Source organism: Phasianus colchicus, chromosome 23, assembly GCF_987193195.1.
Source record: "Phasianus colchicus chromosome 23, bPhaCol1.hap1.1, whole genome shotgun sequence".
In the NCBI taxonomy this organism is placed as follows: domain Eukaryota; kingdom Metazoa; phylum Chordata; class Aves; order Galliformes; family Phasianidae; genus Phasianus; species Phasianus colchicus.
This window is the reverse complement of record NC_143458.1, coordinates 3,851,639-3,874,622: the sequence shown is the minus strand read 5'-3', so window position 1 is coordinate 3,874,622 and position 22,984 is coordinate 3,851,639. Positions and strand designations below refer to the sequence as shown.

The 22,984-nt window shown below is 45.1% G+C and overlaps 1 protein-coding gene across 7 annotated transcripts in view; it reads left to right on the top strand.

The window, feature by feature from the left end:
- LOC116233104 (uncharacterized) overlaps positions 1 to 22,984 on the top strand; it is a 224,884-nt gene that overhangs the window by 189,628 nt on the left and 12,272 nt on the right. For 2 of the 7 annotated variants that reach the window (XR_016459560.1, XR_016459559.1), the window contains exons 8-11: positions 7,022 to 7,082; positions 15,204 to 15,235; positions 15,942 to 16,069; positions 17,547 to 20,858. Coding sequence is in view for 2 of the 7 variants with exons in the window: in XM_090123446.1 (XP_089979572.1) it covers positions 7,022 to 7,082; positions 15,204 to 15,235; positions 20,780 to 20,828 (142 nt within the window). In the remaining 5 variants the exon portion in view is untranslated. The remainder of the gene's footprint in view (positions 1 to 7,021; positions 7,083 to 15,203; positions 15,236 to 15,941; positions 16,070 to 17,546; positions 20,859 to 22,984) is intronic. The other 5 variants (XM_090123446.1, XM_090123448.1, XR_016459557.1 and 2 more) reach the window with 3 other exon arrangements.

Sequence of the window (22,984 nt, the reverse complement as noted above, 5' to 3'; positions counted from 1 at the left end):
ATCTATCCTTGATTTAAAAACATTGAGGGATGGAAAACCACCCACCATCCTTCAGGAGCACTTCCAGGGGATGATTGCCTTTGACTGTTCAAAATGAGCGTCTTATTTTTGGTGAGAATCTACTTAGTTTCAGTTTCCTTGTCACTGTATCTGGTTATATCTGTAGGCAGAAGAGCCCTTGTGATTTTTTTTTTTTAATTTAAATGTCTTTGATGCCCAGATATGATATACTCCAGAAGATGCTCCTAGGTCTGTCATCTTCCTAATAAGATGGGAAGGTCAGAATGGAACCATTTGACCTCTCAAAACCCATAGTTTTTAAGGAATGTGTCAAAATTCATTCAAGTTTATTCCATTACCTCCTGACTGCACCCAAAGTTTGCCTTCAGTGTCAGAAATATAAAATGCATTTAGTAGTCTCAGTCTCAAGCCATGATTTCCCTGCAAGCATGTTTCTTTGTTCCTCTATTGGATGAACACAGCTATATCTTTCCCTGCTAAAGCAGTGTTAACCCCAGAAAAGACGAAATTAAACTGATGTAAAGGTACACAATTAAAAATATAGAGAGAAGCTGAAAAATCCCACCGTGTCCACACTTGGTGACAAGTCATATAACTATACCAGGAAAGTTGAATGGCTACAATCCTGTTGTGGTAGCCCTGGTCTGACCCCAGAAAAGTGTTTTTCATTGGTCCCTTACAGGTAGGTGTTATTAATGTTATTGCATCGTATTCTTTGTGTGGTACTAAACAATTACTTTAAGTGAAATAATTAAGCACCATCCAACACGTCTGTACATCAGGTGAGTGCTTTCCATCAGTCTAATTCTGTTTGTGCAGTTGGAAGGAAGGGCTCCCATGGCATCCTTAGCTTGTAAGTTCTGTGTGTATCTGATGCAAGCTAAACATGGTCTTTCCTCAGCATCCCTAAAGTATGACCAGGAGTTCTGCTCAGCATCTCTGCCAGCATCCTCCTTCTCCTTTCATTCCTTCAGTTTCTTCCTCCAAAGATGGATTTTCATCAGTGAACAGGCTGGGTCTGTTCTGGAAGGTGGCCTTCACAAGGCTAATATGTTTCCCTCCCCTATTACACATCATCCATTTTCTCTTACTTATACTTAGAATTTTCTCTAGGTTACCGTGGCACAACTTGTTCGTGTTTTTGGGTTCTTTTGCAATAGGGAAGTCCCTCTAGCCACAGCTGTCATTAAATCCAGCTTTTCTGTGGGACAACAGGGAAGATTTTCACAGGGCGCTGTTGAATTGGTGGAGTTGTCCCAGAGCCTCCACCAAATGCCTTCTTTTTCATCTTCAAATTCACAGGTGCAGGGGATGCCATGCAGACATGTAGGACTGGATGCTCTTCTCATTTATGATGCTGCCTCCACAGAATGACAGAACAGTTCGGAAAGGACCCTAATGAGAAATTGGCTGGGTTGTATCACAGTGATTTGTGATTTTGTAGGAGGGCGATTGGGTTCTTGTGCCGCTGGATGCTCAGCGTGCTGTTTCAATCACACTGCAAAGGGGTCAGGGCTATGCTACAGGTTGGATGTGAGACAGGGAGACCCAGGGACCTGCTGTGCTGTCCCTGAGCATCATTTCAGCGTGCGCCCAGGCAAGCAGTGCACCCCATCCTTCCTCCTCCCATGCAGGTGACGAAGCAGCTCCAGCTCTCCCACTCGCTGACCCTCCCAGCAGCACAACTGCAACAGGACGTGGTGATTTACAAGGACGGGGCCAGCAGGAAATTCCTACCTCCACCCCCCGGAGTAAGGAGGAAGCCGAAGCAGAGCCATGACTGAGTCACTCCTGAGTCACTGCGGACGCGGTTCCTGGGGTGGTGCTGGGCTCCCCAGCCCTGCTGCACAGCTGGAGTCAGCGTGCGCTGCTGCACCGCTGCTGGCAGGGCGACGTGGGAGGCTGCGTGGAAGGAATGGCCAGATTGGGTTAATGCTCTTCTTTAATACACGAATAAACAACTTATGGCAGGTGCCTGGCAGCTTAGGGTAATCAACAGGGTATTTATTTGGGATCAGAAAATAGGCTCGGTGAAACAAATCTCTCTTCTGTGTTTGGCTTACCGCAGGCTCGCTGAAATTGGACGGGGTCATTTGCTGTCTAGTCACAGATAATAAATCAAAGGGCTGAAGAAACTGCAGGAGAAAGGGCATGAACTGACCAAACATTTAGCTTATTGTAGTAAGCATCAGCCTGGCCAAAGTGAAACTTTCCCAGCAAATTTTCACTTATCTCAAATCCAGTTATTCCCCGTGGGCAGCTGAGCTCAGTAAATAGAGGTCACTTTACCTTGACTAAACAATGACTTTGCTATAGTTGGTGCCAGCTATGTAACAGTTACAAAATGTGCTTTAAAGGCTTGCTGGTCGCAGGCTGCCAGGGTGAATGAACCAGTCAGTCTGATCGCTGTGGGCAGGATTTAGGATGCTTAGTGAGATGGAGCTGTGGTCGGATCAGCTGATCCTGTTCTTTGAGCTGGGATATAGCATGCAGGAGGACGGACGTGCATAAGGAGGAAGCAGAGAGAAGCTGGGGGAGTGGAGAAGGGATGACTTTCCTCTGATGTCAAAAATCCCATCATTCAGTGCTCGCAGGGAGAAAGACAAGAGGAGAAGAATGTGGAGAGAAAGAGGGAGAGAGGGAGAAGAAATGAAGGGAAGGGACGCGCTCATTTTTTCCCCTAATTCTGCAGGGTAACGTTTCCCACCCTCATACATGGAGAAATGAGCCTGATCTCGAGTGCCAAGTTCTGAGCAGCCTTGCAGCCCCAGGGACTGCTTACATCCCCATCCCGATCTGGACTTGGTTAGTACTGTCTTGATAATGAATAATCAGGTAGATAAAAATGGTCAAGAAACTTACTGCAGTTTCCTCAGGATTCTCTTTGTGTTATCATTTATTCCTGGCAGTTTTAATTTTCGGGTCATTGTCTGTGTTTGTCTGAGGTGTTAGATACGCATCTCTCCTAGGATTTCTGCAGTGTGGTGAGGAAGGAACAGAGCTGGCTGTGAGTGAATGTGATCGAGCAGCAGATGCAGGAGGGCTGGAGTTGCCTGCAGCTCTGTCCAGGTTGCTAATTCTTCCTTCCGAGGGGTTGATTTCAAAGGGTGCTGGATTTGTCCTTCGTGCGTTTTGCTGTGTGCCGTTGCTTGTAATTAGCTTTTCAACTGAAAAGGCTTTCTCAACTAGGGGAAAAAAAAAAAAAAAAAAAGCCAAAAAATAACCCCACACATTTTTTTGGCAGTGGGTTGTTTTTCTAAGCGATTAATTAAGCGCTGGTTTTAAAAGAATTTGCATCTTTCCTCCAGTCTGTGTCAGGCATGGATTTTGTATTAATCACTTTGCTACTCTCTGACTGAATGAGGACTGAAAAAGATGCAGAGAGTAAAAATTTCCTCAGGAAATGAATCAGACAAGGAACCTATGCCTCATCTCGCCTCCTACAAGTGAAGAAAGAGAGGATTTTTGTCAATGGTGGGTCAGTTTACAAATGTGTCCTTTGCAACGTGAGTCATAAGCAGTGATACATTTCACAGCAATGCAACCACAGATGCAGTTTAAATCCAGGACCGAATGCCAGCTAAAGAAAATGGGAATGAACCCTGATGCCCATCATAGTAATGGGAGCAAAAATGCAACCTGTCAGACCTGCTTGTACATCAGCCAGCTTTCACTGCTGCTTAAACCAGTGTCAAAATTCTCGCTTGCTGTAATGGGAGCAGAACAGAAACCTCGGGACATGATGATGTGATTGCATTTTGCTGATAAGCATGGAAGGGGTTTGGATTCTTACAGGATGGACCTGCCTGGGAGAGGACCTGCCCCACCATGGGTGGTTTGGGGAGGGTGGGCTTCAGGTAGAGGTGAATGGTTCCGGATGGATGTCCTTGCAGTGAGGGCATGGGATGGAGATGCTGTTTCTGGGGCTGTTTGAATCACGTTACTGAGATCTCCAAAATTATCTCCAGTTTTTGTTTATCTCCACTTTTTTTTTTCTTTTTTTTTTCTTTTTTTCCCCTGAAGCACCATCCAGGTGCCATTCCAGGTCAGGCTGGATGGGACTTTGATCAACCTGGTCTAGAGGGAGGTGTCCCAGCCTATAGCATGATCTTAAAGGTCCCTTCCAACCCAAACCATTCTGTGACCCTTTGTTAGTGTTCTCATTGTTAAGAGCTGTGTGTAAAACTGCTGTCAGGATTTGTTGTTGTTGTGGTTGTGGAAATCTGAGCTGAAATCTAAAAAATGTACTTTTTCATTGGTGCCACTTTCTGTTTATTTCCTGAGACTGACCCTTACAAGTGTGGTGGTACTCACGGTTTTCTTTACTGAGTTTTCTGTGGTCATCTCTAAGCTTGCCAGCCTTTGGAAATGTTAGGTGAGGGGTCAGATATTGAGTCAATCCACCAAAGCCAATGGTGTGATCACTGTTATTGGCCAAGAGCTCTCTGCTGGTGTCCTAAAGGGTGATACGATGAGCAGCCAAGATGCTGAGGGACTTTTCATTAAAGACCATGGCTATCCTTGGGAAGATCTTTATGTTAAACAGGTTAGTAGAGGAAGATGATAACATATTTATTTATCTGTATACGCGTGACCTTTCTGTCTGCAGGCACAGGGGCCTGTCAAGTTTGCAAATATCAGCATGTTCCTTTGTAACAAGATAACATTGGGCCAGCACCAAAAGGTTGGACGTGGGGTGGAGAATGGCAGACCTTGATTCAAATTCAATTTCTAAGCGGCTGGCCACTTAGAACCATCAGATCAGTCCTCTTCTCTGCGGGGTTAAACATTTCCTCTTACAAAAAGAGCCAGAGGCTCTTGATTATCCATGCAAAGCAGGCCAGCGCTTTGATTTGTAAGGTTTTGTCTGACACACTTTTAAATGGATGAAGCTCAATTTAGATTCCAAATGAAAACCTAAATTTGATGGTTGAGACATAGACCCACTTTTCTCTCTTATCCCGAGGCACCGTTCTCCACCCTTCCCCTTTCCTCTTCAAAAAGTGATACTGCCTAATGCTTTGAACCAAGAAAGCGTGTTTCAAGATCAGCGTGGAACAATTAAACCAATGATCTGTGCGCTTCAAGGGGAAAACTGAGCTGCAGTAGCTCTGCTTTGACAGGTCTTTGGAGGATTTCAAGGAAGTTACACCCACTTCATTCATGATAATCGGCTGTTTAACGCAGAGCAGCTCAGTGTTATGAATGAGAGGGAGCATGTTTTGGCTTGCAGAACAACTCACAAATCTAATGCTTCACTCGTCAAATAACCAGCCACATAAAAAAAAATAAATCTGACTTCATTCTTGAAATGAAATTAATGAATGCAAGATTCAGTGAAAAAAAAAACCACCCAACAACCAAACACCTAAAGCTCCATCCTGTCTTTCTTTCTGCATCCTTCTCCTTGCCGTGGGTTTATGAGTTGCTGTGGCTGGAGAATTTGGGGTAAAGCAGCACAGCCTCTGAGCTGATTGTGCAGCTAAGGGCAAGTTTTGGGAGGGAATTGTGCACTGATCACAACACACTTAATTGCTGGATTTGAGATCATGCTGGTATCAAAAGGAGGCTGTGGATGCCCCATCCCTGGAGGCATTCAAGGCCAGGCTGGATGTGGCTCTGGGCAGCCTGGTCTGCTGGTTGGCGACCTGCACACAGCAGGGGGTTGGAACTGGATGAGCATTGTGCTCCTTTGCAACCCAGGCCATTCTATGATCAAAAGGGAAGCAGAAGGAAAAAGTTGATTAAGAGCGGTATGTGGATCTACCAAAGTACCAGATTTTCCTGTGGATGGGTTGTAGGGGCTCTGAGAAGCACTGGGTTCCGTGCTTATGCCTAAGTTATCCCTGCTGATCAGAATTATTTATTCTGAGAATAATATGTTATCTTTTGCTTATTGAAGCTGGCTTGCAGAATGCCACTGTTTCCTCAGGTAGGGGAGCTGCTCTGCATCAGATGCCTTCGTGCTCACTGGCAGCACTGGGCTTGTGGGCACCAGAAAACTGTGGATGCTGGTGGGACTCTTGGGGCGATTCATTGTAGTTTAAGATCTCTCAAATGAAAGGCAGTAGAAAGAATGCTTTAAGGCTGTCCCTCTACCCGTCCCATATTCACAGTTCATTTGCTAATAAAATGGCTTTCGGGAGGAGCAAAGAGCACATCCATCCTGCTGGCTCTGTTTTAGCAGGCAGAGATTTGCTGGTGCCTGGGCAGGAAGGAGTACAGTTACTTTGATCAAATAAACACCAACAGGTGGTTGCAAAACCTTTGACTTGAATCTGAATGGAATGTTTATTATTTGTAGTTCTGAATGAAATGTGTATCATCGTTTCCCTTGCTGGTTCTCATCTGGATTTGGGATAAGACAGCCAGATGGAATAGTTATCTTCTTAGCAGTATTTTACAAAGCACTAATTGTTCTCACCATTTTTCTTCTGGGGGGATGATATCATCAGGTTTATCTGAGAAACACATGGTGAGATACATAGGTTGAGTAAGTGATGTTAGCGAGAACGAGTCAGTGGTAGAGCAATCGTGGGAGAACTGTGCATCCCATAATACTCAAACGAGTGCATACACTGAACATTGTGCCTGTGTTTCTGGAATGGGCCTCTCTGAAAAAGTGAGTTTTGCTGCAAAGGAAGCTAAACAAAATCAATTGGAGAAAAGTCGATTCCATGTGAAGTTCTTTCATCTTTGTTCAACAGCTGAGAGCCTCTGATGGTAGGTGAGAAAAAATATTTTCTCATCCTTTTTGCACCAAAATAATTCCCAGAACAATATTCAGCTAAAGCCGGGATCTTGTTAGAGCCCTTTCCACTTAGCAGGAGATAAAAAGGGCAGGTTGGCCGTAATCCCCTGTGCTGTGCCCTCCAGGGGAAGAAGAGTGAAGGCAGAGCAAGGCAAGAGTGGCTGCCTGGAAGGGAAGGTGTGCGGGGATCACTTCTTTGATTGCTAAATGCAGCAAACTGATGTTCTCCTTTTGTCTTCTGTTCTGTAGGACTGCATTTGGGGAAATCAAGACCTGAGCAGATCCTTTTTTATTTCCATTCATTCTCAGGGTGAGTAAATTTGCTTGTCTTTACTGTTGCTGTTGTATCCTGTACAACGAAGACGTGTGACTTAAGGTTCAGAGGAAAATCTCTCTCTTTTTTTTTTTAATCATTGCACTGATAAAACTGTGCTTAATTTAGCAGCAGTGAGGCAGAACATTTGGATTTTGTCATCCATTTCCAAAACTATTGTTGGCTTCCTATTTCTTTGTTCCCCCCTACTGCTCATTTTAGATTTACATTTTATTGTAGGTGCCAAAAGATAAGTTAATGCCAACTTGATGATTAATTAACTAATACTTGCCTCTGCCCTAAAATGGAAAGCCTTTATCTAAGTAACCTATTAATTATTATTTTATATATTTCTGCGTGGGTACATCTAAATGGATTTGAGTTTTGCCCTCCTGAGAAATTTGGGCAATAATTTATTGCAATCAGAGGACAGAAAGCCAAAGGAGCCCTAAAGTTGGTACCAGAAATAATGTCTTAATGCTGGGGCCAGAGCACTTCTCTACTATATTTTGCAAGCCCCAAGTGATATCATGGTCTTGTTGTCAAATTATTGGTAATGGACATTCCTGAGGCTTTCTGGCATGCTCAGAAATGCAAAAACCAATGAAATAGCTTGAGTTTCAAGAGGCTGTGAGAAATGCTGAGGCCTTCAGAAGGTGTCTCAGCCTGGCTGAGAAGAAACCTGTGCAAATATCACACCTGAGAAACGACCAACCTACCTGACCTGGGCCACAGGGGAAACTTAAGTAGTGCTGCAGAAATTATTCCATGTGCCATAAATACGTAGCATTAATACAGGGCCTTGGGTATCAATAGGTTTAATTGAATAAATGAAGGAAAATAAAGCAAATGGCATTGAGCATTGGTAAGAGAGAGATTGGTGGTGAGATTGGTGATTTCACTCTCTTGAAGTTATGATTGGACACTAGGAATGAGGTGGTCACACACTTTATGGCACTTCTGAGAATCTTGCCAATGGGCAAAAAATAATGCTGTGTTAAGCATACCATGAAGAAATGATAGGACACCAAACAGCAACAGGTTCTTAAGACTTAGATGGACGTAAAGATGACTTGACCCATTTTTTTAGGTCATGGTTAGACTGAATGATCTTTAAGGTCTTTTCCAACCTGTGGTTTATGAAGGCCTTTGCCTGTGGAGATTTGAAATCCCCCCTTTTGCACTGAGGTTCACCTCTCTCTGCTTCTCTACTCTTCTCTGCATATTCTAAAAGATGTAACACATCTAATTGATGTCTTGAAGTTATCAGAGGTGAAATATCGAATGCATATCTGCCTGCCATGTACCATAGTGGATAACACATATGGCTGTAGATAGGATGACAATATAGCTTGTGAACTGATGGATAACCTGTGTGCATGCTTATATAATAAGTATATTGTTCTGCTGCTGTTGAATTCTGGGTCCAAGTGCTTTTTGCTTTTATTAAGCCCTGTGGATGAATATTTTGACACCTGTTAATCTGCTGAATTTGTTTCGCTTAAATTAGAAGTGTAGTGATTTTTCCGAAGTCTCATAGCCTACCCTTGACTTCAGTGGGATCACTCTGTTGGTGGGTTGTGTGAATAATGGGTTATTTTTAGGGTAAAGGGAAGGAAGGGAGATAAGTGGCAGAATCAGAAGGTGAAGGAAGAAGAGGCTGCGTGGTTCCTAAGTGGAGCTGCCTGGGAAATAGGTGGGGCTTGGGCAGGCTGGGTGTCCCATGGAAGGGTTGCCTTTTTCAGAAGGGTGGTTGGCCACAGAGAGGAGTGTTGACAGTAGCCTTCAGGTTGGATATGAGGAACAATTTATTCTCAGAAATGCAGTGGTAATGCATTGGCTGCCCGGGGAAGTGATGGGGTCACCATCCGTGGAGATGTTCAAGGAACGTGGAGGTGTGGCACTGAGGGATGTGGCCTGTGGACATGGTGGGGATGGGTTGGGGTTGGACTTGGGGATCTTAGTGGTGTTGTCCAGCCTCTCTGTTTCTGTGATTTGAATCCTGCTGAGCTCTGTCCTTGGACTCCACACTTTCTCAGGGGCTTAGCTCTTTTGTAGAGTTATCTCCTCTTTCTCTAGGTCTATGCTCTTTCCTAAAAATGCCTACTTTTTCCCTAGAGTCTACCCTCATTCTCAGTACTTGTTTCCCCAAGTCAAGAGATCTGTGCTTTCCTGGAGATTTTTTCTCTAGGTGTTGTTTTTTGCAGGGCATCAGCTGAGCAGGCTGTAGTACTACTGAGGCTCATTATTATTATTAGCACATTTACAGCATCAGAGAGAGGAGAGTTCTGCGGTGGCTGTTGAGACACACAATTATTAGCACGTTTGCAGTGTCTGAGCAAGGAGGGCTGTGGCTACGATAGTCTCACAGTTACAAACACACCTGCAGTATGAGAGTCAAAGCTCGGGATTATTATTATATTGCCCATCAGTCTGTGTTCTGGTACTGCTCATTATGCATGCCTGGAACAGCTTATCCATAGTGCTTAGGGAATGGCATGTCACAATCCTCTTGTAGCCCATCAGCAGCACTGCTGGAGGACCTCAGGAGACTCTAAAAAGAATGAAATTGTATCAGTCTCTCTTTTTCTTTCCAACAACCAAGGATACTCACCGTGATTAAATTGCTGGAGCTTTGTAGGAGGTTAAGAGCTTAACAAAGGGTCTTTGTCACACGAGATGAGCTGTCAGGAGAGATTCCCCAGAGGTGCTGCTCCTCTGAGATGTTCACACACGGATGTTCTGGGTGTCACAAGCCGAGCACAGCACTTCAATATCCAATGGACCAAAAACCAGAGTTTAAATGCTTTCAGTATGTAGTTTTGGAATATCTCAGTCCTTGTCTGTGCTTGTGGCAGAGGAAATAGGATGGGAGTGCCACACATGCATTTCATGTTGCTTGGCCTTGCTCCAGCTTTCTAGTGAAAGAGGCTCTCCTGGCTGAGGTTAGGAGCTGTGCTGTGCAATGGGTAATGCATTAAGCCTTGCTTCTCCTGTTTGTCGGTGAGTTTTCCAGTACCCTTAAGCTGAGATAGGTATTGAGAGCATAAGAGCATCTAATACAGAAGGGATCAGGTATGGGCGTGGGACAACAGATGCCTTCACTGATAGAGATTCTCCCATTCAGCTGTCTTTTAAATGAGGCACAGATGTCCTGAGTTCCAGTCTATGCCTGAACCACAAGCCTAAAGGGAGGAGTGAGTATATGTTTATTTGAGCCCCTCGTTGCATTGCTGGCAATGTATTGCTAGTTTCCATTCCTATTTTTTGTACTCTTAGCAATCCATTTGCTATTGCCCTTTTCTTCCACGCTCAGCCAGTAATCAACACACTCCAAAACACAATGGGTTCCTTTCTGTGGTGAATCCCTACTTGATGCAAACATTTTCTGGCCTCATTTCTTTGGGATACATTTCAATGGGAAGAAGAGGGGAAAGTATTCCTTGTTCCTAGAAAAAATGGCACTGGCAGCCTGGGTTATTTTGTCCGACGTGTGGCTTTAAGTGACGCCTTTGCCATCTGTTCTGTCTGCTAATTATGAATGCAAAGCAAACGTAGCCCACAATTGCTTCATTTAGAATAAGGGAGATGGCAGTGACCAAAATAGTTTTATTTTGGTGTCAGATGCTCTTTGTATTTCTCCTGTCTCTTCCTAATCTAAAGCAGGTCTGAAGCACTTCTCTCTCTGGTCTGCAAAAATAAACATTGCTGTGACAAACAAACCATCTTCTACATGTACATCTTCAGGGTTTTTTAAGGAGCAATAAGACAAAAGCAAGGGAAAGGATGATATGGCATGACTTGAAGTGCGAGGGCTAGTTTTGGACTACACATTTCAACTACAATTGCTCTGGTTTTAGATATGGAAGTGACTCAGAGAGGCATGACTTTATCTCCGGTAGGTTTGACAGCAACACGTGCAGCACTTTGTCTGCTCCATCCCTGTTCCCTCTAACCCAAGGCAAGTTCTGTACGCCCTCTGGAATCCATGGTGCTCACAAACGGTGTGTTCTCCTCTTGGTTGTGTCCAGCAGCCGACAAGGTGAATTTTCTTTGTTTTTGCTTGTGGACCAGAGGCTTTTCTCCTTCAGCGGCCCATCAGTGGAGATGGGTGATCTCCTCCTTCAGTCCCTCAGCAGGGCCCAGGCTATAAGAAGCACAGACAGCTGTGCCCCCTCCATTTACTAATTATGGGCTACTTGCTCTCAGTATTGCTAGAGTTGGTGCTGATTTCAAGCCAGAGCTGGGCGGTGTGGCAAGTCGTGGATGTATCACAAGCAGCACAGCCATGGATTGTGGTGACCTAGATTTACAAAATGGAGATGAGATAAAATGTTTGCTGTGCTCTGTTCTAAGGGGATGAGTGGCCAAAAAGCCGAAGCGCTGAAACAGTTTCTCTTTGAGTGGTTTGAAAGTGAAAGATGCAACTTATCTTTCCCAACTAAGTGGCAATAATGATGTGAGCTAGGCTGTGATCTCCTTGGTTTCACCTGTCCTCCCTCTGGGCTCAGGCCACAGGGGATGTGGACAAGTGGCCATGGGGGTTCTTTTCCTTCTTTCCTAAATAGGACTGGCAACTTGCAGATACAAATCTGCTTTGCTCCAGCCCTCCTTGCTTTGCTATCAAGCATGCAGACATGCGTTTTTTACCCCTCCTTCCTTCTTTCCTTTCTTCCTTCCTTTCTTCCCTCCCCAGCCATCACTCTTGCTATGATGATCACCACATTTCACTTGATTTTCTGCCTGCTTCTGTGTTGGAATGAAACACAGGGTTGCAGCACTTCCTACTAAAAAGCAATGTTTTGGACAGCAGAAGCCCTCCTTTCTTTCTCCCTGCAATCCTCTTCAAGAACTTGCAGGTTTGCAGTTAAATAATCCTTTTTTAAGCTATCTTGAGTTTTCATAAAGGATGTGAGTAGGAGTTCTGATGGCTTCGTTGTTGCCCCTCTGTGGTGGCAGAGGGAAGGAGTGCAGGGGGGACCCTATGAACATTAAGATACCGCATCTGGAAAAATCTCTTGGACCATTTTCAGCTCCCAACCAACTGTCCTGGCACAGCTGAGGCAGAAATGGCTCAGTGTGAGAGTTAAAGATTTTTTTTTTTTTTTTTTGGTGTCCTGGGCCCAAAGGATGATCTTGTGGTTTAAGCATTTTGGACTGGAACCAACAGACGTGAGATAAATTCCAGACACTGTTGTGCACTTCCTCTGTGACAACTTCTGAAAACCATTCCTTCTTGCTGTGCCTCCACTCCCTGCTTGTAAAACACTGCTCTCTGCTCTCACGAGTTTAATAGTGAATTTGCAGTTCTGAAAGCTCCTGATGCGTGACTCAGGTTATTTTCTAAACACCTTCACTTTCAAGTTAAAATAGTGTTCTAATCCATGCAGCTATAAGGGGCAAACAGTTTAAAATTTGAAAATAAAGGCACAGAAGCTTAGACAAGCTTCAAGAGCACAGTGATTAATGCTAGTTAGTCAGAGTGATGACAGTAAGCTCAGCCTGGTTCAGGATGGTTGAGGTTAACAATACTGGGAAATGAAGGTAGGGTGCAGTTGGATCCTCTGGATTCAGGTGGAGGTGCAGGAAATGAATGTCTGTGAATAACTCTGAAAGTATGGCCAAGAAGAGACAATTCTGCATGCCTACATGGCTGTGCTTTGGTATGTGTTAAATGCAGGAGATCAGATTACTGAGATCTAATTCTTTGGAAAATGACTTTGTGAAGAACGGCCCTGAGTGGGATGAAGGTTTGACTCCCTGGTACCTGACATGGACACCTCCCATCTTTGTGCCAGGAGAGAAGGCAGACTGGAGTCTTCCATAGCTTTGTGTGTCTGGAATAATGTATACAATCAATTGTCCAGTATTTGGCTGTAATGTTTCTTGTTTGAAATTTTGAAGTCTTATAAACATCAGCGTTTAACAAAACATCTGTCTCACATGGTTCATATCCGACTTCCAAATCCAATGAGCTGCCAGTCAAGCTATTTCTTTGCACTCTCTCCTGAAGGACTGCATTGCTTGGAGCTCAGCGAATCTGTGGCCAAAGGAGCGAACCTCCCATGGAATAATGCATAAAGAATGTGTAGGTGTGTGCAAACTTTCTCCCTGGGGGCACATGGCAGGCAGTGGCAGCTCCAGGTAGGGCTGGGCAGCCTGGATGAGCTGCACGTGCCTGCTGTGAACTCAGCCATCTGCATGCCTCCTGCTGTTAGCTGGGATCTGCTGAGCGCTGATGGCTTTCCAAAGGGTTGGCTGTAGGTTGATGCTCATCCACGTTCTTTCAAGAAGTTTTCTGTTGCTCCTGGATAATGAAAACAAAATTGCACATCCTTGGGTACGTCATACAGCCTGGGACGCTGGAGTTGGACCATCACAGCAGCTGCTTTTTGAATAAGCAGCTGTGAACTGGGTTTGCATAGTAGAAGCTGGATAGTAGAAAAGGTCCCTTGCGTCCGACACTGTTTTGTTGTTCTCCTATGAGCTGTGTGAGGTTTTACACATCAGTCCTGCGTGCTTCTGTCTCTCAGGTTAGACCCACGAGTTGGGACTCTCGATCTCTTGTTGCTTCCCCTGTGCTGTGATAAAAGCCCACTGCCGGGGGCTTATGGTCTCTGGGAAGGCAGTGTTGTACTTCACCTGTTGGGTGATGTGAGGGTGTGTTTTGCCTGCCACAGCATGAGATTGGAGAAGGTCTTTCTTATTTGTCTGTCACTTGGAGACATTGGTGATGGGGGCAATAAAAAGTGGTCCGAAATTATTTCTCTGTTGGATCTGCTGTACTTGTGACTCATGCAACTCCAAGACAAATTATCCTCTGTCCGACTGTCCATCCGTGGAACAATTTGATATATATCCATCTTCTACTCTTTGATAGGAACAGAACTTACTGTGAACGCAGTGTTTTCAGCGAGAGATGAACCATATCAGCACAGATTTTTCCAGATGGCTGTGACTTGACTACAGGCTAGGAGCAAGTGGGGTGTTTTCCTTCTCTATTGAAGATTTTGCTTGTTCTCTGGATGCTTCCAAACAGTTTCTATCTCTGGGTGGCTTTAAAGAGTGATCTGTAAAAAGACCACACTGTGGAAATGCACCAGTTTGTACCAAATAGTTGATATTATCCCAAAATATTTGCTCGAGGAGAGGTAACCTCTCGGACCCCCCTGCAAGGATTTTATCCCCTCACCTTCAAATTACACAGTTCAAACACAGAGCTAATGACACACGTAATGATGATAAAATGGAAGTGCTGCTGCAAAGAGGAACGTTTAAAAATAATGATATACCTCTAACTAGGTCTCACAAAAGGAAGTCTTAAATAGCTGGAGAGAAACAGATGCTTTGGGGGACTTGTGGATAAAAATAGTGGCTTACAAATTGCAACCAAAACAAAAATGTGGCCTCACTTAGTCAACCTCAGTGCTAGAAATTCCTCTAACAGCCATAGGGCCCTGAGCTGGGAAAGGATGTGAAATACCTGCTACTGCATCTGCAGTGATTTCAGCATGTTTTTGTGTCTTCCACCTTGCCTTACTTCTTTGCAGTGCTCTGTCTGTAACAGCACCTGGCTGATATCCTGCCCTATGGGACTGAAGGTTTATTTAATCATTGTACAGCGATCTGAGACCTCTGGGTTCTGTTTTCCTTGGAAAAATGCTGAAGTTGTGTCTGGGTCATGCACACGTGGTTGTCTTCTCTGCACAGATTTGGACAGAGCTGGTGTGGGTGTAGCTCTGCCTAGTGCTGAGCCTTCAGGCTCTCTTATCTCAGTTCTCTCTCTCTGAGATGAGGGACCAGCTCAGCTTCAGCAGGGCTGGATGCGTAGTGAAGATCCAACAACTTCTTAAAGTCCATTTCAGCCATTTGTAAATGTGTGGACCTGACCTTGGTGTCCTGCAGGCAGCTCCAGCTCTGCATCCAGGCCTTGGAGCATCTGTACACAGGGGCTGAGAAGCATTCAGTTGTGTGGTTTTGTCTAAGTGGAAAAAACACGCTTAGATCAAAGAGAATATTTTTATGACTATTCCTACTTTTCCCTTACTTGTTAGGGCAATAAAAAAAAGGCAGATCTTTCTTTTAAGTTTACTCATTCATGTGGTGTTTTTGTTTCAGGTGGTTCTTCTCAAACCAAAAGAAGCGGTCAGGTGAGCCCAGTATTTTGCTTTCCTGCAGATCTATGCGTGCAGAATGAGAATTGATGTGTGGGAGCAATGCTGGACACCTCTGAATCCCAGGGACTGAGGTTTTAGTGGTTCCATCACCTCCTGACCGCTAACCCACCAAAGGCATTTTTAAAACACGCCTTTCGCTCTTTGTCTTCTGTGCAGTGCCACAGATTGGCTTGCTTTGGAGCCGGCATTTAGCGATTAGAACTTTATAATTTTCTCCTTTATTGGTAATGCCCTCACACTGTCATTTGGAGCTGAAAGGAAAGCATGCTGCTCGAGCTGGCCCCACCGGGCGCCGTGATAATGCTCTTATGAGTGAGACTGTCATTAGATTAAGTGGAAGATGCCAGTAGAGTTGTTCTCGATGGCCGGCCTCTCTTTTCTCCACACGGTGCTCAGAGTCCAACTATACTTTTTCTTTCACATTTCCATATTGTCCCTCCTTTATGCCTTGTCAAGAGCATTAGTCACAGCCATCCATCTGCATCATATATCGCAGCCGAGACAAAGCCAGCGGGATGTGCGGCTGCTCAGCACCCTCAGCCCTGCCACAGCACAGGGCTCAGGTCCCTCGTGTGAACAGCAAGCACTGAGGCAGGGAGTGAGCATCTCGCCCCATATGCTGCATGGCAGTCCTTCTCCTGGAGCTGGGCTAATGGACTCACCTCTCATGTTTTTGCAGGTATTAAGGGAAGCGATGCTCGTTAGGTTCCCATTCTGGAGCATGAAAAAAACCTTCAGCTGGACCTGAAAGCAGGGCAGTGTGCTGGGGTTTGCTCCAGGGCACCGCCCGCAGCATTGGCTTTTCTGGTGCGTTGCACTGCTGAATTTGCAGACTGTAGATTTGGATTCCCCATGGGAAGTGCTCATCTCGTGAAATGTGGTGCACAAAGCAGTGAAAGGCGGGTGCTGGCTGACTGTCAGTGGGAGAGGGTTGGAGATGGAGAAGTGGAAGGAGGGTTTAAGGAGAGTGATGGATTTCCTGCACCCAAATAACAAAGAAGAGGGAAGAAAACCAACACAAATGTAATTTTGTCCTGGCCGAATGATGCCTTGTCAGTCACTGAGGAATGAATTGTGTCACCTTCCACAAGTGCTTCAGGCTTGATTTAATATCCCTCTTCCTAAAAGTAGAAGGTGAAAAAATGGTTTAGGGGCACACACAAGGGGGGGAGGGGGGGAGAAAGAAAAGAAGTAAATAAAAGTTGTTTAATATGTATGACTAACCCCACTGTGGTGGGAGAATGAGGTGGGGGGGGGAGGTTGGCATGGCTGGGGGTGTCAGACATGTGCCATGGATGGGGCTGGGAGGGGAGAGGTGGGAAGAGAGGGCAGGGAGGGAGCGTGGCTGTCTGCATGCATCCGCACAGCGCTTCCTCTTTAAAATTCCCTTACTAAGCTCAGCTCCTATATTTTATATTCAGAACGAAGGTTCCCGCCCCCCCCAGCCCTCCCCACCCACCACCACCACCCTCTCTCCCTTTAACTTGTTAAGTTTGAAAGATGATATATACACACAGTTTGCTTTGCCAGTCAGCCCGTTTAAGGCCAAGATTAATGCAGTGCATTGGTGCAATCGTGCCGCAGTGGTGCGTGATCGGAATACGAGATGGAATACAGGGGGAAAGGCCAGAACTGTGCCTGTATTCCGAGTTTACACAAGTCTCCTTAGCAACTTGTCTGATTTATATATATATATATGTATAGATATATATGCATATCTTTTTTCTTTTTTGTATGGGATGTGTGTGCATGCACTCGCTGTCCCAAATCACCAGCGGATAAAACGTTCCCAAAGTTTTTAAACAGCTCTGCTTGTCGCTCTTGTGTTGTTTTATATATACATTCTTCCTTCTCCCTGCCCTTTTTGTCAAATGAGTGGCTTATTCATTAATTAATTAATTTGATTTCCCAGGGTAAGGGGGGGAGGACACGAGGGGGGGGGGGGGGGACCCACGGAGGGGTGGCAGCAGGGCTGGGGGGGTGGAAGCACTGTAATACTTTGCATTGTGACTTCTCCAGAGTTGGTTTCTTTCCAGTTGCTCACATCTCAGCATGTGGAATTATTGCGCTTTCTCCCGATTTGCCACAGAGTTGGCAGCGGGCTGACATGGTTAGTCATTTGAATTGTATTTGGATCCGAGCTGATTTTTATTTTTATTTTATTTTATTTTATTTTATTTTATTTTATTTGGGGGGGGGGGGGGGGGGAGAAGGGGGGGAGGTGCGTTTATTTATTTCGAAACACATTCTTTGCTTTTGAAAATATGCGCCGTGCATTTTATAGCCCGTAAAATGGAGGAAGGAGGGAAACAAATGAGAGAAGGTGAGAGGATTGTGGCACGGCTGTCCCTTCATTCCCCTCCCCGTACCATTTTTGTAGTTGCCTACAGAAGAACCCCCTCCCCACAGGAGGGAGTGGCCATATAGCGATGAAGGTACGTTGGATTTGTGTGTGTGTGTGATACTGTATGAATAGCACGGGGCAAGGGAAAGGATGTGGGGTGGGGAGAGCAGGGGAGGGTGGAGAGAGGGAAGAGTTATCCTCCAAGTGCTGTACCTTGAAATAACCCAAGGGAAAATAGTTGCTGCCTCACTTGAGTTGCTTTCAAAATCTTGCTGTGCGCTTTTACTTTTTCTTTTGCTTCTATTTTTTTTTTTTTTTTTTTTTTTTTTGTAGAGCATTGGGGGGGGGGAGGGGAACAAAAAAAAAAAGAAAGAAACGGAGCCAAAAAAATAGTGAAGGCTTGATCTTGGCTTCCATACAAACAGATGTTGCCTGTCATTCCGTGGTTAAGCAGGCAGCAGATTGCAGCGAGCAGCAGCAGTTCAGGAGAACTGCAGCAGAACTGGAAAGTGGGAGATGCCTTATAGAAATACCTTTTTTTCTCGCTGTTCTGCACATAAGTATTTTTTTTCCTGGAATTATCCTTCCTTACGTGTCTGTTTTCAATTATTATTATTATTATTATTTTTTTTTACTTTTTGAATATTTATTTTTAAGCGGGCACAACAAACCCAGAGCAAAATGGGAAAGCACTGAGAACTCTCCACTAATATTCCCAAAGCCTTTCGGGCTGCTCTGGGGAGCTTCTCAGTCTGCTTTTTTTTTTGTTCTTTCTCCCATAGGCGAACACACGTAGGAAGGAAGGGTATTTTGGAAATGTTTAAGGCTCGGTAAGTGAATGTTCACCACGACTCAGGGCAGGCACTGTGTTTCTGCTGAGCTCGCCCCGCAGTGCTGTATGTGGGATCGTGAAGGTTGAAGGCCTTTCTGTCTCCTTTCCAAGTTTTAGCAGCACTGTAAGAACAAGAATCCCGCTGTTTATACAGTAGAAGTTCTAACGAAGCACTGAGACGCTCCATCCCGTGGCTCTTTTGTGTTCTGTCTGTGCTTGCGGATCTAATCCCCCTCGTTTTCCATGCTCTCGTTTTTTATTTTCCCCCTTTTTTTGGTTTTTAATTTCTGCTTTCCAATTTAATCTTCGGGAGAGAGAACAGCAGAACGTGGGGAGCTCTGAGCCGAAAGAGTTAAAGTTTCTTGGCACGGGAGCAGCAGTTTAGCAACAGATCAATTCATTTAAATGAAAGAAATCACAGACCGAGCCATCTGATTTTGAAATTTCACATCTTATGGCTCCACTTTAGAACAAAGCTTCTGTTTTTCTTTCCCCTCTTATTAATAATTCACGCCGCTTTTGTTTCAGCCCGTTGCTTTTCACGGGAGCTTTCGGTTGTCTGTAGCCTTTTTTTTCTCTTTTTTTTTTCTTCTTTTTTTTCCTCTTAAAAATATGAAATACCAGGGCTGCATTTTTCTTTTGCTCTTTGCTCTGCTGCAAAACCAGCCGTAAACCTCTGCTCAGCACAGCTGGTGTCGGAGCTGGTTGCACCCTGGGTGATCGCCGCTTGGAAACAGCTTCCATGCGCTGCCCGACGGGCTGCACACACCTCTGTGTGCTCAGCCGTGTGCACAGGAGGGATTTCTGTGCCCGGATACAAGGTGCACAGCCGGGCTGCAGGCGGTGTGTGTGCATCAGCAGGCAGAAGGGCTGCATCACTCTGTGCCTTACGGTGTATCTGTATCTTGGGTGGGAGCCCTTGCAGCGCGTTTCATGGCTGGTCAAAGTCCGGGGAGGATCACGAGCAACTTTGGGTGGCTTTTTAGTCATTGAAATGCATTGGGTTTTGGTACCAACCCCGATAGTTTGTTTTTTCCATTAAGTAAAATTAAATAACTCAATTCATCTACAGTGTTTTTTAAAAAAAAATTGCATCCCATCTTTTACACAATCTCCTTAAAAAAAAAAAATAATAATAATAAATCATTCTCTTCTGATAAACGAATGCTTTCGGTGCAGGTGTTCGCAGACCCCAACCGGGGTGGGGTGGCGGCTTTGGCACCGCAGTGCTGAGCCTCCTCCCAGCATGATGGGTGCATGGTGGGGGATCCCTTTGTTCGGCCGCTCCCCAACCTCAGCTCCCCCTGCTTGAGATCTTCGGTGGGGAGGAATGGCTGTAAGTGGATTTTAAGAGTGTGAAAGGGGGGTGAGGTTGCACCCTCCACCCATGGCTGGCTGGAGATGTGGGCGCTTTTATGGCTCCCTGTCCTTATGCCAGATCCCAACCACGTTGCAGGGAGACGGCAGGGTTCAGAGCGCCGAGCCCGTCCCCCCCAATATCGGACTATTTCTGTGGGTGTCGTTGTGGTTACATCACAGAGCGCTCCTTCCTCATCTCCATTCTTGTGCAAAATTCAAATAATTCCCCCCCCTCCCCGATAGCAGCTGTGCATGGTTTTTTAAGTCGGTCTTTAACGTTGCGAAAGGAACAATAAAATGAAAGGCAAAACCGGCATCTTAAAACTTGGCAAGTGAAAGCAGCTTGGACTGGCAGCCAAGAATCCTGCTGTGGTGCAAAAAGAATAGCATCCACGAAGCCACCACAATCCGGGGTTTCGCTTCTTTTAACAATCGCATCGGCAGCGAGAAATAATTATTCCTTGTATCAGTGTTAAAAGAGTCAAAAAGCTTAAAATGCTTGCCTGGTGAACCTTCTCAAAAGCAGGTAACGATCCTCCTATTTGATTCTGTTTTATCAAACTTTAATTGGATAAGGATCTCTGTATGATAACTAATCAGTGGGAGAAGTGGATGCGTGTTACTAACTAGCAGGGGATGCGTTTGCTGTTACAACTTCCACGGCGCTTTATTTGTCTTAATCGCTTTGGTGCCGATAGAATTGGCAAAGTTCTGAGATGTTTGTGTTGCAAGAAATGTTTTGTTTCCGTGGGTTGGAATCGCTGCGCTGGGGAGGGCAGGAATGGATCGAGGTGGAACGTGGAAAATCAGCTTCCCTAAAAAATGAAATTAAAAAGGGGGAAAGTCGGGTGGGGGGAGGAATTCCTCCCGTAGGATTGTCTGTTCCTTTTGCTTCTAAGGCTGCAGCCTCTGCGTGTGTGAAGGTGGGATCCATTTCTTGAGATTTGGCCATGAAAATATCCGTAAATATTTTGTCTTCCAGAAAGCACTGCTCGTCGAGTTGGGCCTAGCAATATGGCAGCGCACGTTCGGTAAGGGATCTCATCAAGTGCTGCTACGAGGTAATTGGGTTTCTCCTCGCCTCTCCACTCACTGCCTTCCTTTTCCTTACAATTTCTTCTCATTATTTCAGTGCAGAAATCTATTGATACAGGTCTTTGTGCTGAAGGTAGAGAGCGTGTGTGTCTATACATAAATATATACGTGTATATATATTTGTATGTATTTACAAGCCTAAATAGATTGGGGCGGGAGGTAAAGAAAAAGAATGGGAATTATTTAGTGGTTGTTTTTCTTATTTGACTTATTTTCGTGGCAGAAGTACGAAATGGCTGCAAACAGTGCTTTGCTCAGGCACACAATGCATTCCATAATGATCGATTTTCCTGGACAGGGCATTTATGCTTTGTGGTTTGCAAGAATACCACCCACAGACCGAAACCAACGTTATGTCTTTAGAGACTTTATTTCTCCATGTTGCTTCCTATATTCCTTTGGCTGTAAATCCAGAACATGCCAGTCTCAGGCTGGCTTAATGCTAAACAAAGGTGTTGTGCTTTTTTTGGGTGCCAGGCTCTAGAACCATAGCTGTGCTGATCCCGCGCTCATTGACATAAAATTAATAGGGAAGCAAAGCATCCTTGGGATAAGGATATCACAATCCCTTATGTAAGGAGTACAATCCGTGAGGTGCAGGTGGAAGCTTTTTATTTGTGATCTTAGCATTCCAGTCAAATACAGTGCGAAGACGATTGATTTGTTTGCCTACCATAGATTTTCTGCCACTGTGTGTATGTTCATCAGGTTTTCAAAAGGTACAATAGCTGTATGATTGATCAGTGGGGGGAAGCGTTTTGAAACCCACATCTTGTGTAACCTATGGCACTCCTTCAATCTCCCTGAATACGGCTGATATACGTGAAATTATTATTATTTTTTTTTTTCCAAGCAGTAACATATTTAAAAACAATAATAATCCTTGTGTTTCCCTGCTCACTTGCTGCTGCCCCTATCAGTTCACCGTCTCAGAAATTGTCCATGAGTTTCTTTTGCAAAAGGCATGAAAAGGAAGAGGTTGGCTGCTGGGCACTTGTCATTTGCAGCACGTAGGTGCCACTGAATGCAGCCTGTGTGCCACCACGCTGCCTTTCTGCAGGGCCCACAGGAGCACAGAAGTGGTCGATGAGATTCATGGTGGGGGCCTGACGGAGTGTTTTCTTTGGCACACATAGGTGCTTTGCTAAAGATAGCTCCTTCTGCCTTCTCTTTCCCTTTTTAACAGCTGAAGCTATGGTGATGGAGCCTAACGCTCGGTCTTTCCCTTTTGTTCTGTGAAGCAGTCAGGTAGAGAGGCGCTGGGAGATGGAGGGCCAGAACTGCAGCACAGAGCAGCTCTCTTTTAGGCAGCTGAAGAAAGAGCATGTTTTGGTTTTTGGTCAACACCTACCAGCTGCTCTGAAGAGCACGCAGTGAGCTCTCGGACGGTCTGCCTTGTTCTGTCTCTGTAATCATTCAGTGATGAGGACAAGTTGCTGAAGTGCATTGGGTGCCTGCAGTTTCCATTCAAACCAGTGCAAGCTGAGGGCACACGTCCTGCCACAGGAGGTATGTGCAGGCCACCCACACGCCACCACTTGGTTGCCTTCAAGGGCTTCAATTATATCCCAGTGGTTAGAAAACGAGTCTGTGAGATATTAGGGAGAAAAACAAAGATTTAGAGCCAGGGAAAGCTAGTAGAAGTGTAACCTTCGCATAGGATGTGTGCTTCAGTGAGATCAGTCCTTTCTCACACAAAAAAATGAGGGATTTCTTTGCCAGCAGAGGCATGCAGATCATACTACCTTCACGCATGTACATCAGAGTAGAGAAAATTAGGGTCAAAATGAATGTACTCTTAAAAAAAATACTCTGTTATGCAATATTGCATTATAGCATGGGACTGACTTACAAAGGTCTGATGGAAAAAATCCTTGCCATTGTATGAAATGCTGATAGAGGCAGCAGCAGTGTGACTGACTCCTAACACTGTGCTTATTTGGCTCGATCGGGAGGGTCAAGAGACAATTTGAATCACAGCCTTAGGTCCCCTGTAATAAATGAGCTCCGTGGTTGGAGGGTTTGGGTTATTTTTGGTAGGGCAGCATTTGTTATATGCCGTTTGCAGCTCAGTTCCAAAGGAGTGCACAGG